The following is a 19210-nucleotide window of genomic DNA, read 5'->3' as shown; positions in this document are numbered from 1 at the left end:
GCTGCTTATCTTTAGACACATCGCCAGTACCACCTAAATTAGGCCTATCTGAATTATGAAAAGTATCAATAAAATTGCCAGGTAGCCTATTATAGTTCTGGTAAAGATGAGTCAGTAGTAGATAAACTGTATTTTATATGGATGATAAATGTAGACCGATCTGTTTATTCCAGGAAAAACTGGAGGGAAATCTTTCTGGTCACAACATCTGGATATGCACACAGTCCTTTGTGCTGATGAATGGTCCTTGATCAACAATCAAGACACACAACTTTTTGGTTCTGAAACATAGATGAGAATTTAACAAGGGCATGCGGGCAGTAGGTTCAGAACAACAACAACAACAACCAATTTGTAAAAAATAACTTTACAAACGTTTTGGTTAAATTCTACCATCAACAAAAAGCGCACTTTGAGGACTGGAAGGGCTAAGGGGCGCCTCTCAGGCTCACATACAGGTTCAGAGCAGCTCTGTGAGCCAAGAGGTGTGTGTATGTGTGTGTGTGTGTGTGTGTGTGTGTGTGTGTGTGTGTGTGTGTGTGTGTGTGTGTGTGTGTGTGTGTGCACCCGTCTGTCCGTCCATCCATATCTTACCAGTGCGCAGCCTGGGCAGCTGTTCCCATTCTCACAGCTCCTGACCCTGGAGTGGACCCCACCTCCACACTCAGCACTGCACTTAGTCCAAGAACCCCACGGGGACCAGAAGATAGGCTGGGGACATGACACACCCTCGTTACAGAACCTAGAGAGGGGAGGAGAGGAGACGGGACGGGAGGGTAGAAACTGATATCTATTTTGGAAGAAATGTAAATTTGTCTTCTGCCTTACACGGTGAGAGGCACTGGCGTGTGTAAGAGGGCTGATATTTACCTAAGACCATCATGCCCAAAAAGATACTGAGGGCCAATACTGTTACTGAAAAGTGCAAAACACGTCTCATAAATTAATCATAAATGTCCTTTCTTAGTAAAACACCTATACATGTTTAAGAGTTTTGCTCCTTTGAGTCAAGCGAACACGTTCATTATTCAGCAAAAAAATGACAAAAGATAAAAGTATTACATAACCAACATTTGTTCACAAATAGACCTGCCATCTCCCCCTCTCCTCTCACCTTTCGTCCCTGACGGGGCCCACACACACGCGACCACCGTGACGGGGCGACGGGTTGTTGCAGGAGCGCTGGCGCATCTCAAACCCCGTACCACAGGTGGTGCTGCACTGTCCCCATGACGACCAGGGGGTCCAGCCTCCGTTTCTACGGCAACAGAAATGTGATGTTATAGGAGGTTCAAAGAATCCTGTAGCGCCGTGGGGAAACCAGTTTCAAGATTGAGACATCCAATAAGTACATCCAATAAGTCCAATGAGTCCAAACGGAAACGATGGCTTGATGAGTACAGAGTAAAACGTTTATTTGTAGAATCTAAAATAAAAAGTTTCAGGTAAAAAAATGGTTCCAATATTCCAGGTAAACGAAAAAAGATTACAGAATTTTTTGTACTAAATATATTTTCCCTAAAATATGCATTATAGAAGTACATATTTGTAAGTGCTTAAGATTCCGTTCAATCTCTTTATGCACTCAACACACTTATGAATATGGCCCTAATTTGGGATTCTGAGAGGGAAGCAAAACCACTTGCTCAGGAGCTAAATGTGACACCAGAAACACATTCTTCAATCTGCTTAAGTGCTCTGCTCCTCTGAAAGCATTTCTCAATTTTCAATAGCCACTTCCAGACAGACAGACATATGAGGCTGCGTCTGAAACGGCACCCTATCCCTTATGTACTGCACTACTTTTGACCAGAGTTCATGAGTAGTAGACTATATAGGGAATGGGTTGTTATTTCACACCCTACATGAGATGGTGGTTGGTGGTTAGGGTGGCAAAATTCCTGTAACTGTCCCCAAATTACCAGGTTTTCCAGAAAACCTGCTTGGAAGAAGGGAAGAAGCAGGAAATACGCAATCCTCCAATCAGGATCTATATAAATCCCTATTTGTTTTACATACCTGGAACAGTTGGAGACTTCGATGGTGGGCCCCTCACAGTTCCTCCCACCACAGCGAGCTGGAGGGTTGTCACACTCCCTGGAGCGACACAGACAGGTGCTGGTGCCTTCGCCGTCGTCGTTGCTGCATTGTTGCCACGCTGCCCAGGGTCCAAAGCCGCCAATGGTGATCTGGTTCCTCAGCTGAAAATCCACAAAGGGCAGAGAGAGAGAGATAAGAGTGTCAGGGAATTTACTGGATATCATTAATCATGTGACAATAACCTTGACACAGGAAAACTGTTATTTTACCTTTATTTAATCAGGAAAGACACCTGAGGCTAAAAATATTTTCCAAGGGCGACCTGGACAAACTGAGTCCCCAAGGCAAAACAAAATGTTACAATGTTAAACTGTCAGACTACTACTGTACTGTATATGACCAGAGTCCCCAGGAGAGACCAGGCAGAGTGGAGGTATTCTAGGTTGTCAGACAGCCAGCAGTGACGCAGGCAGCCCCAGGGGCTTACCAGTGACAATATTGACACCTAGGGAAATAACAAAACGAGTGGGGTAGGGGGAATTGGGGGTCCCTGTTGGCACTTACCGGACACACAGTGATGTTCTGACTCCACTGGCTCATGTTAGAGCTATCCTCCAGGGTGGTGCATTGCCTCTGTTTCCTGTCCCAGCCACAGTATGGGTCCCGGGCCTCCAGGCATAGCCTACAGGGGGCAAGAGAGATGGAGGAGAGGGGGACGGATAGGGAGAGGGAGATGGTGAAGGATAGAGAGAGAGCAGTCAGTCAAAGCAGTAAACACAAGCAAAGAACACCCACCAGCCCTGTGAGGCTGGCCCACTAAACCATGTACAAATAAACTCACTCGGCCTCCAGGCACACAGCCCGTACCCCTGTGATTCCTAAACTAAGGAGCGTCTGACTAGAGGTAAACAATTCAGCCCCCCCCCACCCCCACACACACACACATACAGCCGTGCAGCAACCAAACATCGATGAAATATGCAAGTTCCCAGTAAAACAGGAGCTTGATGAGGGGTTATTAAATCTAAACCTGTTAATGATGAAGTTAGGCCGTGGGAGACAGGGAGTGAGAGGGAGTGAGAGAAAGATGGGGAGGGAAAGAGAGAGCTGGAGAGAGAGAGAGAGACTAAAAGTGCAGAGAGAGCGCAAAAGAAAGAGAGCGAAAGAGAGAAAAGAGAGAGAAATAGAGAACTTATTGTAATAAACACATCAGTCCTTACTGCCCTGTACCAACTCCTGACTGCCTCCCTCGCAGACCTGGGTCCAATAGTATTTGATATCATTTCAAACACTTGATTGAGCTGGTCTGTTGCTGTAGAACCAATAGAAAAGTACCAACAAGTTCCAGGCAGGCTAAAGCAAATGCTTGAAGTATTTGAAAGATCTTAGATACTATTTGAACCCATATATGCTCCCTATTTCCGGCCTGTACTACCTCTTTACGGCCTCCTAAGCTAGCAGAGAGAAAGAAAGAGAATTATATTCTTGGCACCAGCCCCCTTGGTTTATTTGAGTGGGGCCTCTGGTGTTTCAGCTACGAGGTCTAAGCATCACTTTGTGTTGTTACAGAACACACAGCCAAGCCCGAGCCAAGTCCTGCAGTGGGGAAGGTGTTTTAGGAGTTAGTGCTGAGCTGACATATTGTATCAACCTGCATCAGAGATGGCCTGACTCAGAGCTAGAGGGAGAGAGAGGCTATGGGAAGGGATCCATGTTGTTGTGGTGTTGTTGTTGTGGTGACATCAGAGAGATGGGAACGCTTCTGCTGCACCATAGCTTTAAATGAGTGGTAAGTGAGAGGCTGAAGACCTGGCAAGCATAACATGTTGATACTGTTTAGCTGCCTCACCAAGCACTGTTAGTGTGCATTCTGTTTACTCAGACACATAATGCTGCCTACAGACAGACAGGCTAAACACTCACACTTAAGAAGCCAGGTGGATGTGCATAATAATTCATTGTAAAGCAGATCTCTTTCTTAGAGGAGGATAATATCTAAGAGCATGGTGCAGATCTGAGGTCCAATTACCCTCCGTTACAGTAAGCCAGAAGTCAGGCCCGAGGACACACACCCACCCTCAGGGCGCACACCTCAAAGCTAAAATGCCTTCAGCTGAAAGAGTTTACCCTGGACCTGGTCTCATTAATTACAGTGAAGAAATCACACACACACACACAGCGATGAAAGCCAGCCATCCATGTAAGCTCTTAAGACTACGAAAATGCATCAGCTTGAAAATAATGCTGACTTGACGGTTTTTGACGAGCGCAGTGAGCGAGAGGGGCAGTGGAGGACGGGTTTACCAGAGAGAAAAGGAGAGCCACCCTGCAGTACAAACATCACTGCAGGGCAGGGCATGCCAACCGTCCCGTCTGCTCACCTTACTCATGCCAGCTTACTGTAACAATGGGCCCATAGGAATAAGAGATTGGGGGTAATCCCGCTCTCTCTCCATCTCTTTCTCTCTCACATGCACGCACATACAAGCATGCACAAACACACACACAGTGTGGACAGTATGCTAAACCCACTAGTCTACACTGTAAATCGTCCAAAAAAAGGTGCTGTCCAGAATCTAAAATGGTTATTTGGCTGTCCCCATAGGAGAACCCTCTTTACACTCCTCAGTGGAAAAGGTCCTTCTAACTGAAATCAAAAAGGGTTCCTCGAAGGGTTCTCCTATGGGGATATCCGAACAACCATTTTAGGTTCTAGATCGCACCTTTTTTTGTAGGATTTACAGTGAGGACTAGTGGGTTTAGCTCCGATCCCATCTGACCTTTCTCCAGCTGCATCAACTGTTGGCCAGCCAAAGCTCACAGGGCATTGTACAAGTAAAGGAGATCAGCCAGCCAGCTACAGACAAGGCTCTGATGTAGGCTCTGTAAGGGATGAAGTGGGAGCAGGTACACTCAGAAAAGTAAAACCATGTATGGTTCTTCAGTTTGTCCCCATAAGCGAACCCTTTTTGGTGCTAGGTAGATCCCTTTACAGAGTCACATCAGGCCTGCAAGTCACATTATGCTGGTTTGCAAAGTGATGTTTAATTCCTATTGGAATCCAGCCAGGGTTAGGATAGCCAACAAGTGAAATGTTTTATCACCCGCAACCTGCATTCACAATGACTGCCAGCGTAGGGCAGATTAAATACTGAGACTACCTCAATCATCTAAACTGGAATAACCATCTCGGTCACATGTGCAATAAATCAAACAGATTACATCAACCAATTAAAAAACATAAAACTTTATTTGGCCTCCCGGGTGGCGCAGTTGTTAAGGGCGCTGTACTGCAGCGCCATAGACTCTGGGTTCGCGCCCAGGCTCTTTCGTAACCTGCCACGACCGGGAGGCCTGTGGGGCGATGCACAATTGGCCTAGCATCGCCCGGTAGGGATGTCCTTGTACGGGAGTTGTAGCGATGAGACAAGATAGTAGCTACTAAACAACAATACCACGAAATTGGGGAGAAAAGGGGTTAAAAAAAAAAATTTACATTTAAAAACATATTTTTATTTAACTAGAACAAATTCTTATTTTCAATGACGGCCTAGGAACAGTGGGTTAACTGCCTTGTTCAGGGGCAGAACGACAGCATTTTACATTGTCAGCTCAGGGATTTGATCTTGCAGCCTTTTGGTTACTAGTCTAACGCTCTAACCACTAGGATACCTGCCGCCCAATGATTGTACATGCAAAAACACAGATATTAAAACAAACAATTCTGAAAATCACCCTGCAATAGAGCATGCTGGGAAATATGATATATGGCTTTGGAAACCCTTCTTGCTTTCCAAAGAATCATGTTTGCCTTTCAAAGAATCATCAAATAACCCTTTCTTCCAAAAACTGTTCTTAGGATGTTAAAGGTTCTAGGTAGAACCATTTGCCTTACAAAGAACCCTTGTCTTTCAAAAGCGGTTCTTCAGATCAAAACGGTTCTTGGTAAAACACTATCCCTACGCAAAGAACCCATTTGGAACCCTTTTTTCTAAGAGTCTACATGTGATGGTGTCTGCTGATAGAGAGGAATGTGGGATTTGCACAGTGTTGGGGAGTAGCGAACTACATGTTGTCAAATCAAATTGAATCAAATTGTATTTGTCACATGCTCCAAATACAACAAACACAACCTTACAGTGAAATGCTTACTTACGGGCTCTTAAGTAAAGTATACTTTTCTCAAGGATAGCTGTAGTGTAAATGAACTTAAGTCATTGGTAGTTTTGTAAACTATATTTTCAGAGTAACTTCCCCAAACACGGGTTTTGTAGTGTGTGTGTATGTGTGTGTGTGTGTGTGTGTGTGCACGTGAATGTGTGTGTTTCAATGACTGTGAGAAGACTAAGGGAGATATAAAGGTTACGGGAAAGAGAGAAGGAGAGAAGGCTTCTGTATGGTTCTGACACCAACCCAAGATATATAATTCACCGGCCTCTTTTACTGGTGACATAGCACACTATATCAAAACAGCGAAGCCTCAAAACAAAACACGGGCTGTTAAATTTTAAACAGAGCGACCGGCAAAAATAAACCAAACGATAAAACAATGTGGCTTGGCTGTCGACAGACAGCTTGTGATAAATCTCCAGAGTTCGCCAGGGGGCTTAATGGACATTTTAAAAGGGATTGTGAGAGCTGTAAACCTGCTGTCCTTTACTAGGCCTTTTAATAGAACGTCATAAAGACAGCAGTTATCACTTTCCGTTTAACTGCAAATCATGACCTCATAATTGTAAACAAGACAGAGACAGACAGACAGGTTGTGTAAATATTCTGATTAGAAATGTAAGTTGTCATAGCCAATAGGCATATTGGGGACAGGCCAGCTTCAAGGCTTCCTCATCCCAGAAGAGAGGCTCTGTCCCTGGGGCTTCCCTCCAGCCTGCGCTGGGCTGCTCTTACGTGCCGGCCGTGGTTCATCATAAACCTTTGGCCAGATAAATCCCCCGGTTTAGCGTAGCGTTACACGCTAATCGCAGCTCAGGATCCAATTAGCCTCATAGCACCGTGCTAGAGGGCTGGGGAGGGCTGAAACGTCCAGAAGCAGAAAGATGGCTGCCTGCCAGAAGGACCCGTCTGCCTACTGAGTTGTCCTCCTGTCTGCTGCGCTGTCCTTCCGCTATCCCTCTTCTACTGTCCTATGGGGGAAGGGGGGGAGGGGGGTGATGGTCACCTCACTGATACTAAACTAAAATGCACACAGAGTAGCAGGAGACAGAGACAGAGAGAGAGAAAGGTGAGACAGAGAGAGACAGAGAGAGGTGTGTGAGAGAGAGAAAGAGGTGTGTGTGTGAGAGAGAGAGGTGTGAGAGCAAGAGAGCGAGAGAGAGAGAGAGGTGTGAGAGCGAGAGAGAGCGAGAGAGAGAGAGAGAGAGAGGTGTGAGAGCGAGAGAGCGAGAGAGAGGAGAAGGGGGAGCAGACGGTACAACCTCACTGAAAAAAGAGGGAAGGTTTGTCAGCATTTCGGGAGCTGGGAGGGTGTGAGGCAGGTTAAGACAAACTGCCTGCCCAAATAAAGGCTGAAGGAGGAAAAAGGAGAAAGATGGAAGGAGGGAGAAAGAGGGAGAGAGGGAAAGAATGTGTAAAAGAGAGGGGGATAGAGAGAGAGAGTGAGTGAGAGAGGGATAGAGAGAGAAATATAAATGCTTTTAATATTGGGGGTTTGCCAGAGAGGAGAGCCCGTTAAAAAGAAAAACATTCTGCACCAGTGATAAATACATAGACTTTGTGATTACTTCCCCCTCTCCCCTCCTCCCCTCACTCTCTCTCAATCCCCCTCCCCTTAACAACCCCTCCCTCTCCATCTCTCTAACAATCCCTCCCTCCCTCCAATCCCTCCCTCTCCATCCCCCTCTCCCTAACAATCCCTCCCTCCCTCCCTCCCTCCCTCAATCCCTCCCTCTCCATCTCTCTCAATCCCCTCTCTCCCTAACAATCCCTCCCTCCCTCCCTCAATCCCTCCCTCTCCATCTCTCTCAATCCCTCCCTCCCTCCCTCTCCATCTCTCTCAATCCCCCTCTCCCTAATAATCCCTCCCTCCCTAACAATCCCTCCCTCCCTCAATATCTCTCTCAATCCCCCTCTCCCTAACAATCCCTCCCTCTCCATCTCTCTCAATCCCCTCTCTCCCTAACAATCCCTCCCTCCCTCAATATCTCTCTCAACCCCCTCTCCCTAACAATCCCTCCCTCCCTCAATCCCCTCCTCTCCATCTCCCTCAATCCCCTCTCTCCCCATCTCTCTCTCCCCCTCTCTCCCCCATTCTCTCTCTCTCCCCTTCTCCCTCTTTGTCCATGGCTCCCTGGTGTGTTCCTGGGAGTGGAGTGTTCATACAGGCTTAACAGCACTGTGTTTTAGAACCCTGTTGACAGGCTGGCGGCAGCATCAACAGACCATAAATTGTCTCTGCTGAGGACCAGTGGGTGGAATTAAAGTTCTTCTCACACAGACAATAAAACACTGGATTTATTCAGGGCTCCTGGGATGCTCTGGAGATGTTAAGGCCAGAATACTATATATAAAGAGGTTATTATTGTCCCCAGGGCCCAACCTCAGGACTCAATGCTGATGGCCAGGGTTTATAAGATAAAAAAATGCCCATGGGCATTAAAATAAACTTGAGAATTGAATAGTTCCCACCTGTAAAAGCAAATAACTATTATTTTGCCTGAGGGTCTGTGAAATACAGCTGTAGACATTTATTTTTATTTTATTTATCTAGGTAAGTCAGTTAAGAACAAATTCTTATTTTCAATGACGGCCTAGGAACAGTGGGTTAACTGCCTGTTCAGGGGCAGAACAACAGATTTGTACCTTGTCAGCTCAGGGATTTGAACTTGCACCTTCTGGTTACTAGTCCAACGCTCTAACCACTAGGCTATCCTGCCGCTCCACTAGGATAACCTTGCTATCCACAAATGGTCTGATTGTGAAAATAATTGAATAAACAATGAAAACACCTGAAGTTCCCTGAGCTAGAGAGGATCAGGAAATCATTGAACTTCTACACTGGAAAAATGAGCTGGTCATGTTCATGGTGAACACACCGAGACAGCCACTTTGTGCTTTCATGATGTTGTTATAAACTCCTGCAGCACAGGCCCACTAATCTGCTACCTCCCCTGACTGGCTAGTTGCAGCTATGGTAGTGCTGTAAATCACAAAGCAAGCAAAACTCCCACTCCTACTCTGTCTTCACCTTCACCACCTAAACATCAAGGGTACTACACTTAAGAGGTTGGCAGGGAAGTAGGGGTAAGTGGTTAGCATCTCAGGGCTTCTATCCTGATTTAACACATTCACAACATTATTACGCCACCTCCCAATCCTGCCATTGAGCTGTATGTATGGACCTGGAACACCTTGCCTCAGTGAAAGTGTTGACAGAGCTACTTTGCTGGCGCAGCTTGGCTACAACGTATCACTACCATGCAAACAACACTGCAGCCGCTGCAGAATAAATAAGGCTACTTACTTACAGAAAGTGGAGGTGAGAGAGTGAGAGAGCGCGAGTTCGAGAGGGAAAACACAGAGAGAAGGAGAGAGAGAGAGAGAGAGAGAGAGATTGAGAGTGGAGGTGGAGGCTGTACTTAGCAGTAGGTAGTAGCCATTGGGGAGGTCAGATGTAATTTTCACTAACAGAGGGCAGACTACACCACCTCTGTAGGCGGTGCAGCACAGTAAGTCACCACTAAACAGACAACACTGTGCAAAGCAATATGGCTGATTTGATCCCTAAACAGACACCAGGCACACTGTACCGTTCAAAGTTGTACACATTAGCTAAAAATACACTGAGCGTACAAAACACCTTCCTAATATTGAGTTGCACCCCCTTTTGCCCTCAGAACAGCCTCAATTCATTGGGGCATGGACTCTACAAGGTGTTGAAAGCGTTCCACATGGATGCTGGCCCATGCTGACTCCAATGCTTCCAACAGTTGTGTCAAGTTGGCTGGATGTCCTTTGGTTGGTGGACCACTCTTGATACACACGGGAAACTGTTGAGTGTGAAAAACCCAGTAGCATTGCAGTTCTTGACACTCAAACTGGTGCGCCTGGAACCTACCACCATACCCTGTTCAAAGGCACTTACAATCTTTGTCTTGCCCGTTCACCCCTTGAATGGCCACAGATATAAAAAATATAATAATAACAGCATTAAACATGAGTTTTCCCAGTGCTGTATTAACATCCTATCCATTCATGCTAATATAGGGGGCAAAGACAGAACCAATCATTTCCTTCTCTGGCTGAACACTAGTATAGTACTGCAATTCATGTGGTAACAGAGGAAGGATCCTTTTCCAGAGCGAGGGGTTATCTCTGTAAAAAAAAACGGATAACTTTAGACTTCAAAATAAACCATGCCATGGCCTCTGTAGTTTTTCTACACTAGACTGCTCCACAGAAACCTCCATTGTGTCACACAGAGGGGGCTGAAGAAGCCAATATGAATTGATGTATTGCTGTAGTTCCACTAGTTATTATGAGGTTTCATTATGAAAGGCTGTATGTGTGAATGGGACTGGGAGGGCCACCCACAGATCAGGCTAGGCCACTGACCGACTGGAGAATAGCCTGGCCGGCTCAGCCAGACAGACAGACAGCAGGACAATGTGTTTTGTCACCCCACCTGGTGGGTGTCCTTCATAAGACCCACTGACATCCGCCACGCCTACGGAGAAAGAGGGGGACAGAGAAAGGGAGAGGTCCTCTTTGGATAATCCAATTCAGAAAGACATAACCTCTTTATAGGCTTCCGGCAGAGTGTTGTTGTCCTGGGACTGTCTCCTGCAGACTGCTGTATTAACACAGAGGCAGAGTGTTGTTGTCCTGGGACTGTCTCCTGCAGACTGCTGTATTAACACAGAGGCAGAGTGTTGTTGTCCTGGGACTGTCTCCTGCAGACTGCTGTATTAACACAGAGGCAGAGTGTTGTTGTCCTGGGACTGTCTCCTGCAGACTGCTGTATTAACACAGAGGCAGAGTGCTGTTGTCCTGGGGCTGTCTCCTGCAGACTAATGTAGTAACACAGAGGCAGAGTGTTGTTGTCCTAGGACTGTCTCCTGCAGACTAATGTAATAACACAGAGGCAGAGTGTTGTTGTCCTGGGACTGTCTCCTGCAGACTGCTGTATTAACACAGAGGCAGAGTGTTGTTGTCCTGGGACTGTCTCCTGCAGACTGCTGTATTAACACAGAGGCAGAGTGTCGTTGTCCTGGGACTGTCTCCTGCAGACTGCTGTATTAACACAGAGGCAGAGTGCTGTTGTCCTGGGGCTGTCTCCTGCAGACTAATGTAGTAACACAGAGGCAGAGTGTTGTTGTCCTGGGACTGTCTCCTGCAGACTAATGTAATAACACAGAGGCAGAGTGTTGTTGTCCTGGGACTGTCTCCTGCAGACTGCTGTATTAACACAGAGGCAGAGTGCTGTTGTCCTGGGGCTGTATCCTAACACAGAGGCAGAGTGTTGTTGTCCTGGGACTGTCTCCTGCAGACTGCTGTATTAACACAGAGGCAGAGTGCTGTTGTCCTGGGGCTGCAGACTAATGTAATGTAGTAACACAGAGGCAGAGTGTTGTTGTCCTGGGACTGTCTCCTGCAGACTAATGTAATAACACAGAGGCAGAGTGTTGTTGTCCTGGGACTGTCTCCTGCAGACTGATTTAATAACACAGAGGCAGAGTGTTGTTGTCCTGGGACTGTCTCCTGCAGACTGATTTAATAACACAGAGGCAGAGTGTTGTTGTCCTGGGACTGTCTCCTGCAGACTGATTTAATAACACAGAGGCAGAGTGTTGTTGTCCTGGGACTGTCTCCTGCAGACTGATTTAATAACACAGAGGCAGAGTGTTGTTGTCCTGGGACTGTCTCCTGCAGACTGATTTAATAACACAGAGGCAGAGTGTTGTTGTCCTGGGACTGTCTCCTGCAGACTGATTTAATAACACAGAGGCAGAGTGTTGTTGTCCTGGGACTGTCTCCTGCAGACTGATTTAATAACACAGAGGCAGAGGGCTGAGACACAGAATAGCCTGGGATTGCAATGACAAACAATATGCAAAGACAGAAAATAGAACCATGTCAATTTCTGTGTAAATCCTGTTTGTGTCTGTATCTATGGCTGTGAAATGTATGCATTCTGCATGAACTTTTATTTGAATAAGATTTCCTAAAAGCCTAAACTAAAGAATAATAGGCCCTTCACACTTTCCTACATGTTCTGAGCCGACCTTAGATATCACAATAAATCACAGTGATTGACAGCCCGTTACCTGTCATGTATATTTGCAGTTCTGCATGGTTTTCTCTCTCTGTGTCCCCTGACAACTGACTGTGTCTGCTACTGAGGCTGGCAGATATAAGGCAGCATGCAGGATTAAGGACAGTGTTCCCCTGTTGTGCCCTTGAAGCCCAGTGTGATTATTCCACCCCACTGTGTTTTAAATAGGCCTGGCTACCGAGGCTTCCGCTCTGCTCTCACATCTCCTCACTCACACCTTGTTTAGTATTCACCACTGTACCTGACGGAGAGGAGTGAGTGTGTGTGTGTGCGCGTCTGTGTGTGTGTTACCGCTGGTGACATGTGATGGAGAAAGGAGCGAGCTGATTCATCATATGCATGAGCCCCACCCACCCACACACACACACACACGCACACACACACACACACACACACACACACACACACACACACACACACACACACACACACACATACACACTCCTCCACATACAACAATCTCCTATACAGTCGGTTGCCCTTCATGCACACCCGCATGCGTATATTGCACAGCGAGCTGACAAAGCATGGATGCAGCTCTAGAGAGTTGATTGAAAGCATTGATGAAATGCATAAGGCCTGACAAACAGAGAGGAGAGAGAGGGAGAGAGAGAGGGGAAGGCTTTTCTCCTCCTCACTCAGCCGTGAGAGAGAGAGGGGGGAGGTTTTCGATGAACGACAGAGGCAGCCATCAGGCAGCTTATTCTGGAGATGACAGCCAGAGCATTGAGCAGAGCTCACACTCAGAGACTCATATTGAACTGGCAGGAGTCAGGCAGGGCAGAGTCTGAGCCACACGTCTCCCACTAAACGAGCGTGAATCAGAGAGACAGTAAAAGATAAAGTAAGGCTTCCTTTCTCTGTTCTCACTCTTTGTTAGAAACACTGCTTCGTTAATTAAAAGCAACACTGCAACATATTAAACGTGTTATTGTTTTGGTAGTGTATCATCAAATAATGAATATATTAGTACCGAGTCCCAAGAGATAAGACTACACAGTCAGTTCCTCAGGCGGGTATAATTCCAGCACTTTATACTCATGGCAAGTGACTATAATTAAGCAATAAACAACACTCTGTACATTTCTATGGTAATATACCACAACCAGTGATGTAGAAAAAAGTAACGCTTCCTATACTTTCAATGTTTTTTCCCGCGAAAGGTTGGTAAGATGTGTCTACTTGCGTTTACCATCCACTACACCACTGACCACAACCCTGGGATGACATGCAGAATGTGGAATAATTCTCAGTCTGAGACATTCATGTCTCAGTCTTGTAGTTGCAGCTTTTGCTCACCTGTACTCTTCCATAAGGTTGGGTTTGTTGGCCAGTTTGGCTTTTATTGCACTTGTACAAAACAGAAAAATGTAAGAAACTCACATCTCAGTCTTGTAGTTGGAGCATCTCTCCAGAGGGATCTTCAGAACTTTGTTGTTGAGTCCTACAAACAGTGACCTATCACTTTGAAGGATCTGCAGGCTCAATATTGGCTCCTGCACCCCAGCGGGTAAGAGCTGGATCTCCTCCAGGTAACACCCTTGAAGGCTCTTATTGGTGGTCGCAAGAGCCTTCAGGATGGTGCCGTACTCTGATTGGAGAAGAGAGGAGGAAGAAGATGATGAGAAATCATTGATTGTGCTGTATACAGCCTAGAGTCAAGAGGTTTTCCTATACAGGTCATGTGGCTAGGAAAAACTCAGAGCTCTATAATATGACAATAGAAAATCCTTTGGCTGGACAGCTAGTGAAACGTGCCGGGTTCCTCTCTAGGTTTCTTCCTTCTAGGGAGATTTACCTTGCTAATGTGCCCTTTCCTTTATAAGTCAATTTAATTGATTGACCCCTGACCTTTGAACTCAACTGACCTGTGCCAATGTACATGACATGGTAGAGAGTGTCGTGACCCTGTACGATGTCCACCACCAGCCTGGAGAAGCGCACGTCATCCTGCATGACCAAGGGGTCCACAGAGACGGGCTGCACCACGTCGTTCATCAGGTACAGCCGCTGGGCGTCCTGGAGGCTGCGCTCCGTCAGACCATCGTTAGGACCGCCGTCGTCATCTATGGTACCACACTGAGGAGGGGAGGGGGAAGGGAAGGGAGAAAGGGGGAGACAGACAGGGAGGGAGGGAAAGGGGGGGATGAGAGAGAGAGTGCGAGAGAGTAGTGAGAGAACAGGAGAAAGAGTGAAGAAAGACAGAGGGAAAGAAAGAAAGAAAGAGAAAGAGAGAGAGAGAAAAAAAGAAGTTACTGAAAAGGAATAATACTTCATCTTAATAGTCATTGTTGCTTTGAATAAATCAATACTATGCCTCTGCCTGTGGTCATTTCCTTCTTATTTGCTCCTCCAGTAATCACGCTTATTCACACTTACAATACTGTTACACTGTAATGATTGTTGTTTGGCAAACAACATCTCTGTGTCTGGCAAGCTACAGCAACAATATGCTTTTGAAATGCCGGATGACATGAATTTCTTCATAAAGCTACAGTTGCATTGCTAAAAAGTCAATGATGTGGGCTTTGGGGTGCATAATCCCTGGTTCTTATATGCAGTGTCACCTAGATGCAGAGTCTGTTAGTCCTGTTTCTGGGGACACGCAGGGTGAGCAGGATTTTGCTCCAGACCAGCACTAACCTGGAAGTTGGGGATGGAGTTGGGGTGGGCAGTACCTGGAAGTTGGGGATGGAGTTGAGGTGGGCAGTACCTGGAAGTTGGGGATGGAGTTGGGTTGGGTAGTACCTGGAAGTTGGGAAAGGGGTTGGGGGTGGGCAGAACTTGACATTTGGGGAAGGGGTTGGGGGTTGGCAGTATCTGGAAGTTGGGGAAGAGGTTGGGTAGTACCTGGAAGTTGGGGAAGATGTTTTGGCAGTACCTGAAAATTGGGGGTGGGTAGTACCTGGAAGTTGGGGATGGGGTTGGGGGTGGGCAGTACCTGGAAGTTGGGGAAGAGGTTGGGGGTGGGCAGTACCTGGAAGTTGGGGAAGGGGTTGGGCAGTACATGGAAGTTGGGGAAGGGGTTGGGGGTGGGCAGTACCTGGAAGTTGGGGGTGGGGTTGGTGGTGGGCAGTAACTGGACGTTGGGGAAGGGGCTGGGTAGTACATGGAAGTTGGGGAAGGGGTTGGGGGTGGGCAGTACCTGGAAGTTGGGGGTGGGGTTGGTGGTGGGCAGTACCTGAAAGTTGGGGATGGGGTTGGAGGTGGGCAGCCAGGTAGAGCGGGGGTTCTCCTGGGAACGGAAGGGTCCATTGAAGGCCTGGGTGATGGAGCTGAGGTTAAACGCACACACTGCAGACGCTGCTATACTGTTCCTGTAGGACAGAGAAAGAGAGGGCGAGGAGAGGAGAGGGAGAGAGGAGAAAGAGAGAGAGAGATGGAAAGAGAGAATAAGAGAGGGGGGAGAATAGGGACAGAGAGAGAGTGTTAAAAACCCAGTGGTAAAAACCCAGTGAACAAAGAGGTTACAGTGTTGCTCATATGTCTCTCTAACTGAGAGCTCAAATTGATCCATTATGTACACCACACTGTCTAACAGTCCCTTCTTTTACAGGTGCATTAAAGACATAGCCCGTGTGATTCTGCTGGAAGCTGTGTCTGTGCTTCACAATTGTCATGAGACTGCTAAAGTGAATTAAGATACACACACACACACACAAACAGATACACCCTCCCCCCTCGCACACACACACTCACTGCACTGAACAGACTTTACTGTACAATAAACTCTACTTTACTATACTTTCCTTTGTATGAAATGCCAGCACACTCATAAATGGGCTGGTATACTGTAGCACGGGGATGGTGAGGAGTACGATACAATAGGGCCCTATAGAATCACTGTATGGTTTGACATTTGTTACTTTCTTCTTTTATACAATTCTATATATGTTATGTTCTTACAGAGAACAGTATGAACACTGTATGTCATACATGCCTTATATACGTATATACGTGTATTGTCCATACACCTTAGTGGTTTGTATCTAGCAACCATCGTGGAGATCCGATTGAGCTCTGTAGAAATGCATTAACACTGTCAGCGGTGAGTGAGTGTGCTTCCTGCGGTGAGCAGCCAGCAACCTAACCCAACTTACAAAACCACAGACAATTAGCTGCAACAACCACTAACCAGGCTACAGCCACAGAGCTAGATACACCCTCTCCCCGCCTCCCTGACACTGTGGTGTCCCAGGGACTGCAGTCTGCAGCCAAGTGTTATGTTGTGACCATGGCTGTGGTTACAGTTACAAATGAAGCCATTGTTACTGTTAACGTCTAAACCGTTAATAAAGATTTAGGCTATTTTAAAACCTCCCCTCAATGAGTCAGTCCCTATGGTATTAAACAGAACCTCTTAATCACACTCAGCTCATTGTGTCTTTATGTCTTAATGTGGAGGGGAAAGAGAGGGAGAAAGAGAGGGATGAGAACAGTGAAAAAATAGTGTCAGAAAGCAGTGCTTAGGGAGCACGAGCCCAGTCCCTCCTCTGCTCCTCTCACAAAAAGGGCAATCAGCAGCCAAGTAGAGAGCAGAGCAGGGCTTTAGACTTGGTCAAAAGTAGTGAACTAAAAAGGGAATACAGTGCCATTTGGGATGTAGCCTAGGGATACAGAGGAGATATAATCCACAGTGCCCTTCATGTTCTTACATAAACCAGCCGGCCAGTCGGTACAGATGACACAACCCTTTCTGTGGTGTCATGGTACTGTTCCTCTGTGGCTGGCTGGCTGGTGTTCCCCTATGGCCAGTGTTATGGGAGTAAAAGGTTGATGTCCCTGACCACACCAGCCAACCAGTCGGACAGGATGACACAGCAGTTTTTATTGTGTCATTGTACAGTTCCCCTATGGCTGCAAAGTGTTATGGGAGAAAAAGGCAGAAGAGCCCAACCAGAGCTGGTGATTTCAACAACATCCACTGGACTTCGTCATTTTTCTGCACATGCTCAGTGCAGCTAAGTGACACTGCTTCATCCCAAATGGCATCCTATTCCCTATTCAGTGCACTACTTTTGACCAGGGCCCATAGGGTCTAGTCAAACGTGTCACACTATATAGGTATTAGGGTGTCATTTGGGACACAGCCATTGCCTGCTTCTGCACATGCTCAGTGGAGCTCAGTGGTGAAGGCTTCTATGATAATAAATCATAGAGAGCAGACTAGCATGGATGATACACATCATCACACCAGATGGCCCATATATACAGTACCAGTCAAAAGTCCAAACACACCTACTCATTCAAGGTTCTATACTTTATTTTTACTATTTTCTATATTGTAGAATAACAGAAGACATCAAAACTATGAAATAACACATGGAAACATGTAACCAAAACAATTGTGAAATATATTTCCTTCTTAATGCGTTTGAGCCAATCAGTTGTGTGACAAGGTACAGTAGGGGTGGTATACAGAAGATATACATACATAGTAAAAGACCAAGTCCATACTGTATTATGGCAAGAACAGCTCAAATTAGCAAAGAGACACAACAGTCCATCATTACTTTGGGACATGAAGGTCAGTCAATGCATACAATGTGAAGAACTTTGAACGTTTCTTCGAGTGCAGTCGCAAAAACCATCAAGCGCTATGATGAAACTGGCTCTCATGAGGACCGCCACAGGAAAGGAAGACCCAGTGTTTACCTCTACTGCAGAGGACAAGTGCATTAGAGTTAACTGCACCTCAGAATACAGCCCAAATAAATGCTTCACAGAGTTCATGTAACAGACACATCTCAACATCAACAGTTCAGAGGGGACAGCGTGTGTCAGGCCTTCATGGTCGAATTGCTGCAAAGAAACCACTACTAAAGGACACCAATAAGAAGAAGAGACTTGCTTGGGCCAAGAGTCACAGGCAATGGACATTAGACTGGTAGACATCTGTATTTTGGTCTGATGAGTCTAAATTTGAGATGTTTGGTTCTAACTGACGTATTTTTGTGAGACGCAGAGTACTGTAGGTGAACGGATGATCTCTGCATGTGTGGTTCCCACAGTGAAGCAAGGCACACTTAACCAGCATGGCTACCACAAGCATGCTGTAGTGATACTCCATCCCATCTGGTTCGCGCCTAGTGGGACTATCATTTTTTTCCTAACAGGACAAAAAAGTGAAGGAGTGCTGCATCAGATGACCTGGCCTCCACAATCACCCGACCTCAACCCTATTCAGATGGTTTGAGACGAGTTGGACCACAGGAAAAGCAGCCAACAGCTCAAATACTTATGTCATGCAATAAAATGCAAATGAATTACTTAAAAATCATACAAATGTGATTTTCTGGATTTTTGTTTTAGATTCCATCTCTCACAGTTGAAGTGTACCTATGATAAAAATTACAGACCTCTACATGCTTTGTTAGTAGAAAAACCTGCAAAATCGGCAGTGTATCAAATACTTGTTCTCTCCACTGTATATATATACACACTGTATGTGTGGCATAGAGACACCTGGATTCCAAAATACTTTCTAACACACACAATTACACACAAGTGCGCGCATGCACACACACACACACACACAGTAACAGATGTGCTGTGCCTATCATTGGCAGGCTCTAGTCTCAGCAGGGTATATGGAGCTAATGCAGTCTGTGCACCTCACCTCAATTGAAAAAAAACCCAGAAAAAATACATCAAGTGTGTTCCACATGGTACCCTATTCCCCATATAGTGAACTCCTTTTCAAAAGAGCCCTATGGAATTTGGGACACAGTTAAGGTCAAAATGTTTTTCCAACCTCAGTGAATACCTGCATCGCAGCAGAAACAAAAAGCACACTCAGCATCCCCTGTACCGTACGACAGGCAGGGAGGCAGCAAGCAGAAAATGAAGTAAGGCTAAGATTATCCATATGTATTTATTTTT

The 19210-nt window shown here is 46.2% G+C and overlaps 1 protein-coding gene across 5 annotated transcripts in view; it reads right to left on the bottom strand.

The window, feature by feature from the left end:
* The window catches only part of LOC112224267 (semaphorin-5B), a 202061-nt gene that overhangs the window by 45369 nt on the left and 137482 nt on the right, over window positions 1–19210 (bottom strand). For all 5 annotated transcript variants that reach the window (XM_042319451.1, XM_042319446.1, XM_042319462.1 and 2 more), the window contains 7 exons: window positions 15510–15645; window positions 14197–14407; window positions 13712–13919; window positions 2605–2722; window positions 2020–2201; window positions 1115–1258; window positions 595–742 (listed from right to left, as the gene is read on the bottom strand). In XM_042319451.1, coding sequence (XP_042175385.1) covers window positions 595–742; window positions 1115–1258; window positions 2020–2201; window positions 2605–2722; window positions 13712–13919; window positions 14197–14407; window positions 15510–15645 — 1147 coding nt within the window. The remainder of the gene's footprint in view (window positions 1–594; window positions 743–1114; window positions 1259–2019; window positions 2202–2604; window positions 2723–13711; window positions 13920–14196; window positions 14408–15509; window positions 15646–19210) is intronic.

Source organism: Oncorhynchus tshawytscha, linkage group LG03 (genome assembly GCF_018296145.1).
Source record: "Oncorhynchus tshawytscha isolate Ot180627B linkage group LG03, Otsh_v2.0, whole genome shotgun sequence".
In the NCBI taxonomy this organism is placed as follows: Eukaryota; Metazoa; Chordata; class Actinopteri; order Salmoniformes; family Salmonidae; genus Oncorhynchus; species Oncorhynchus tshawytscha.
The sequence above is the reverse complement of the archived record's forward strand: the minus strand, read 5'-3'. Positions and strand labels throughout refer to the sequence as shown.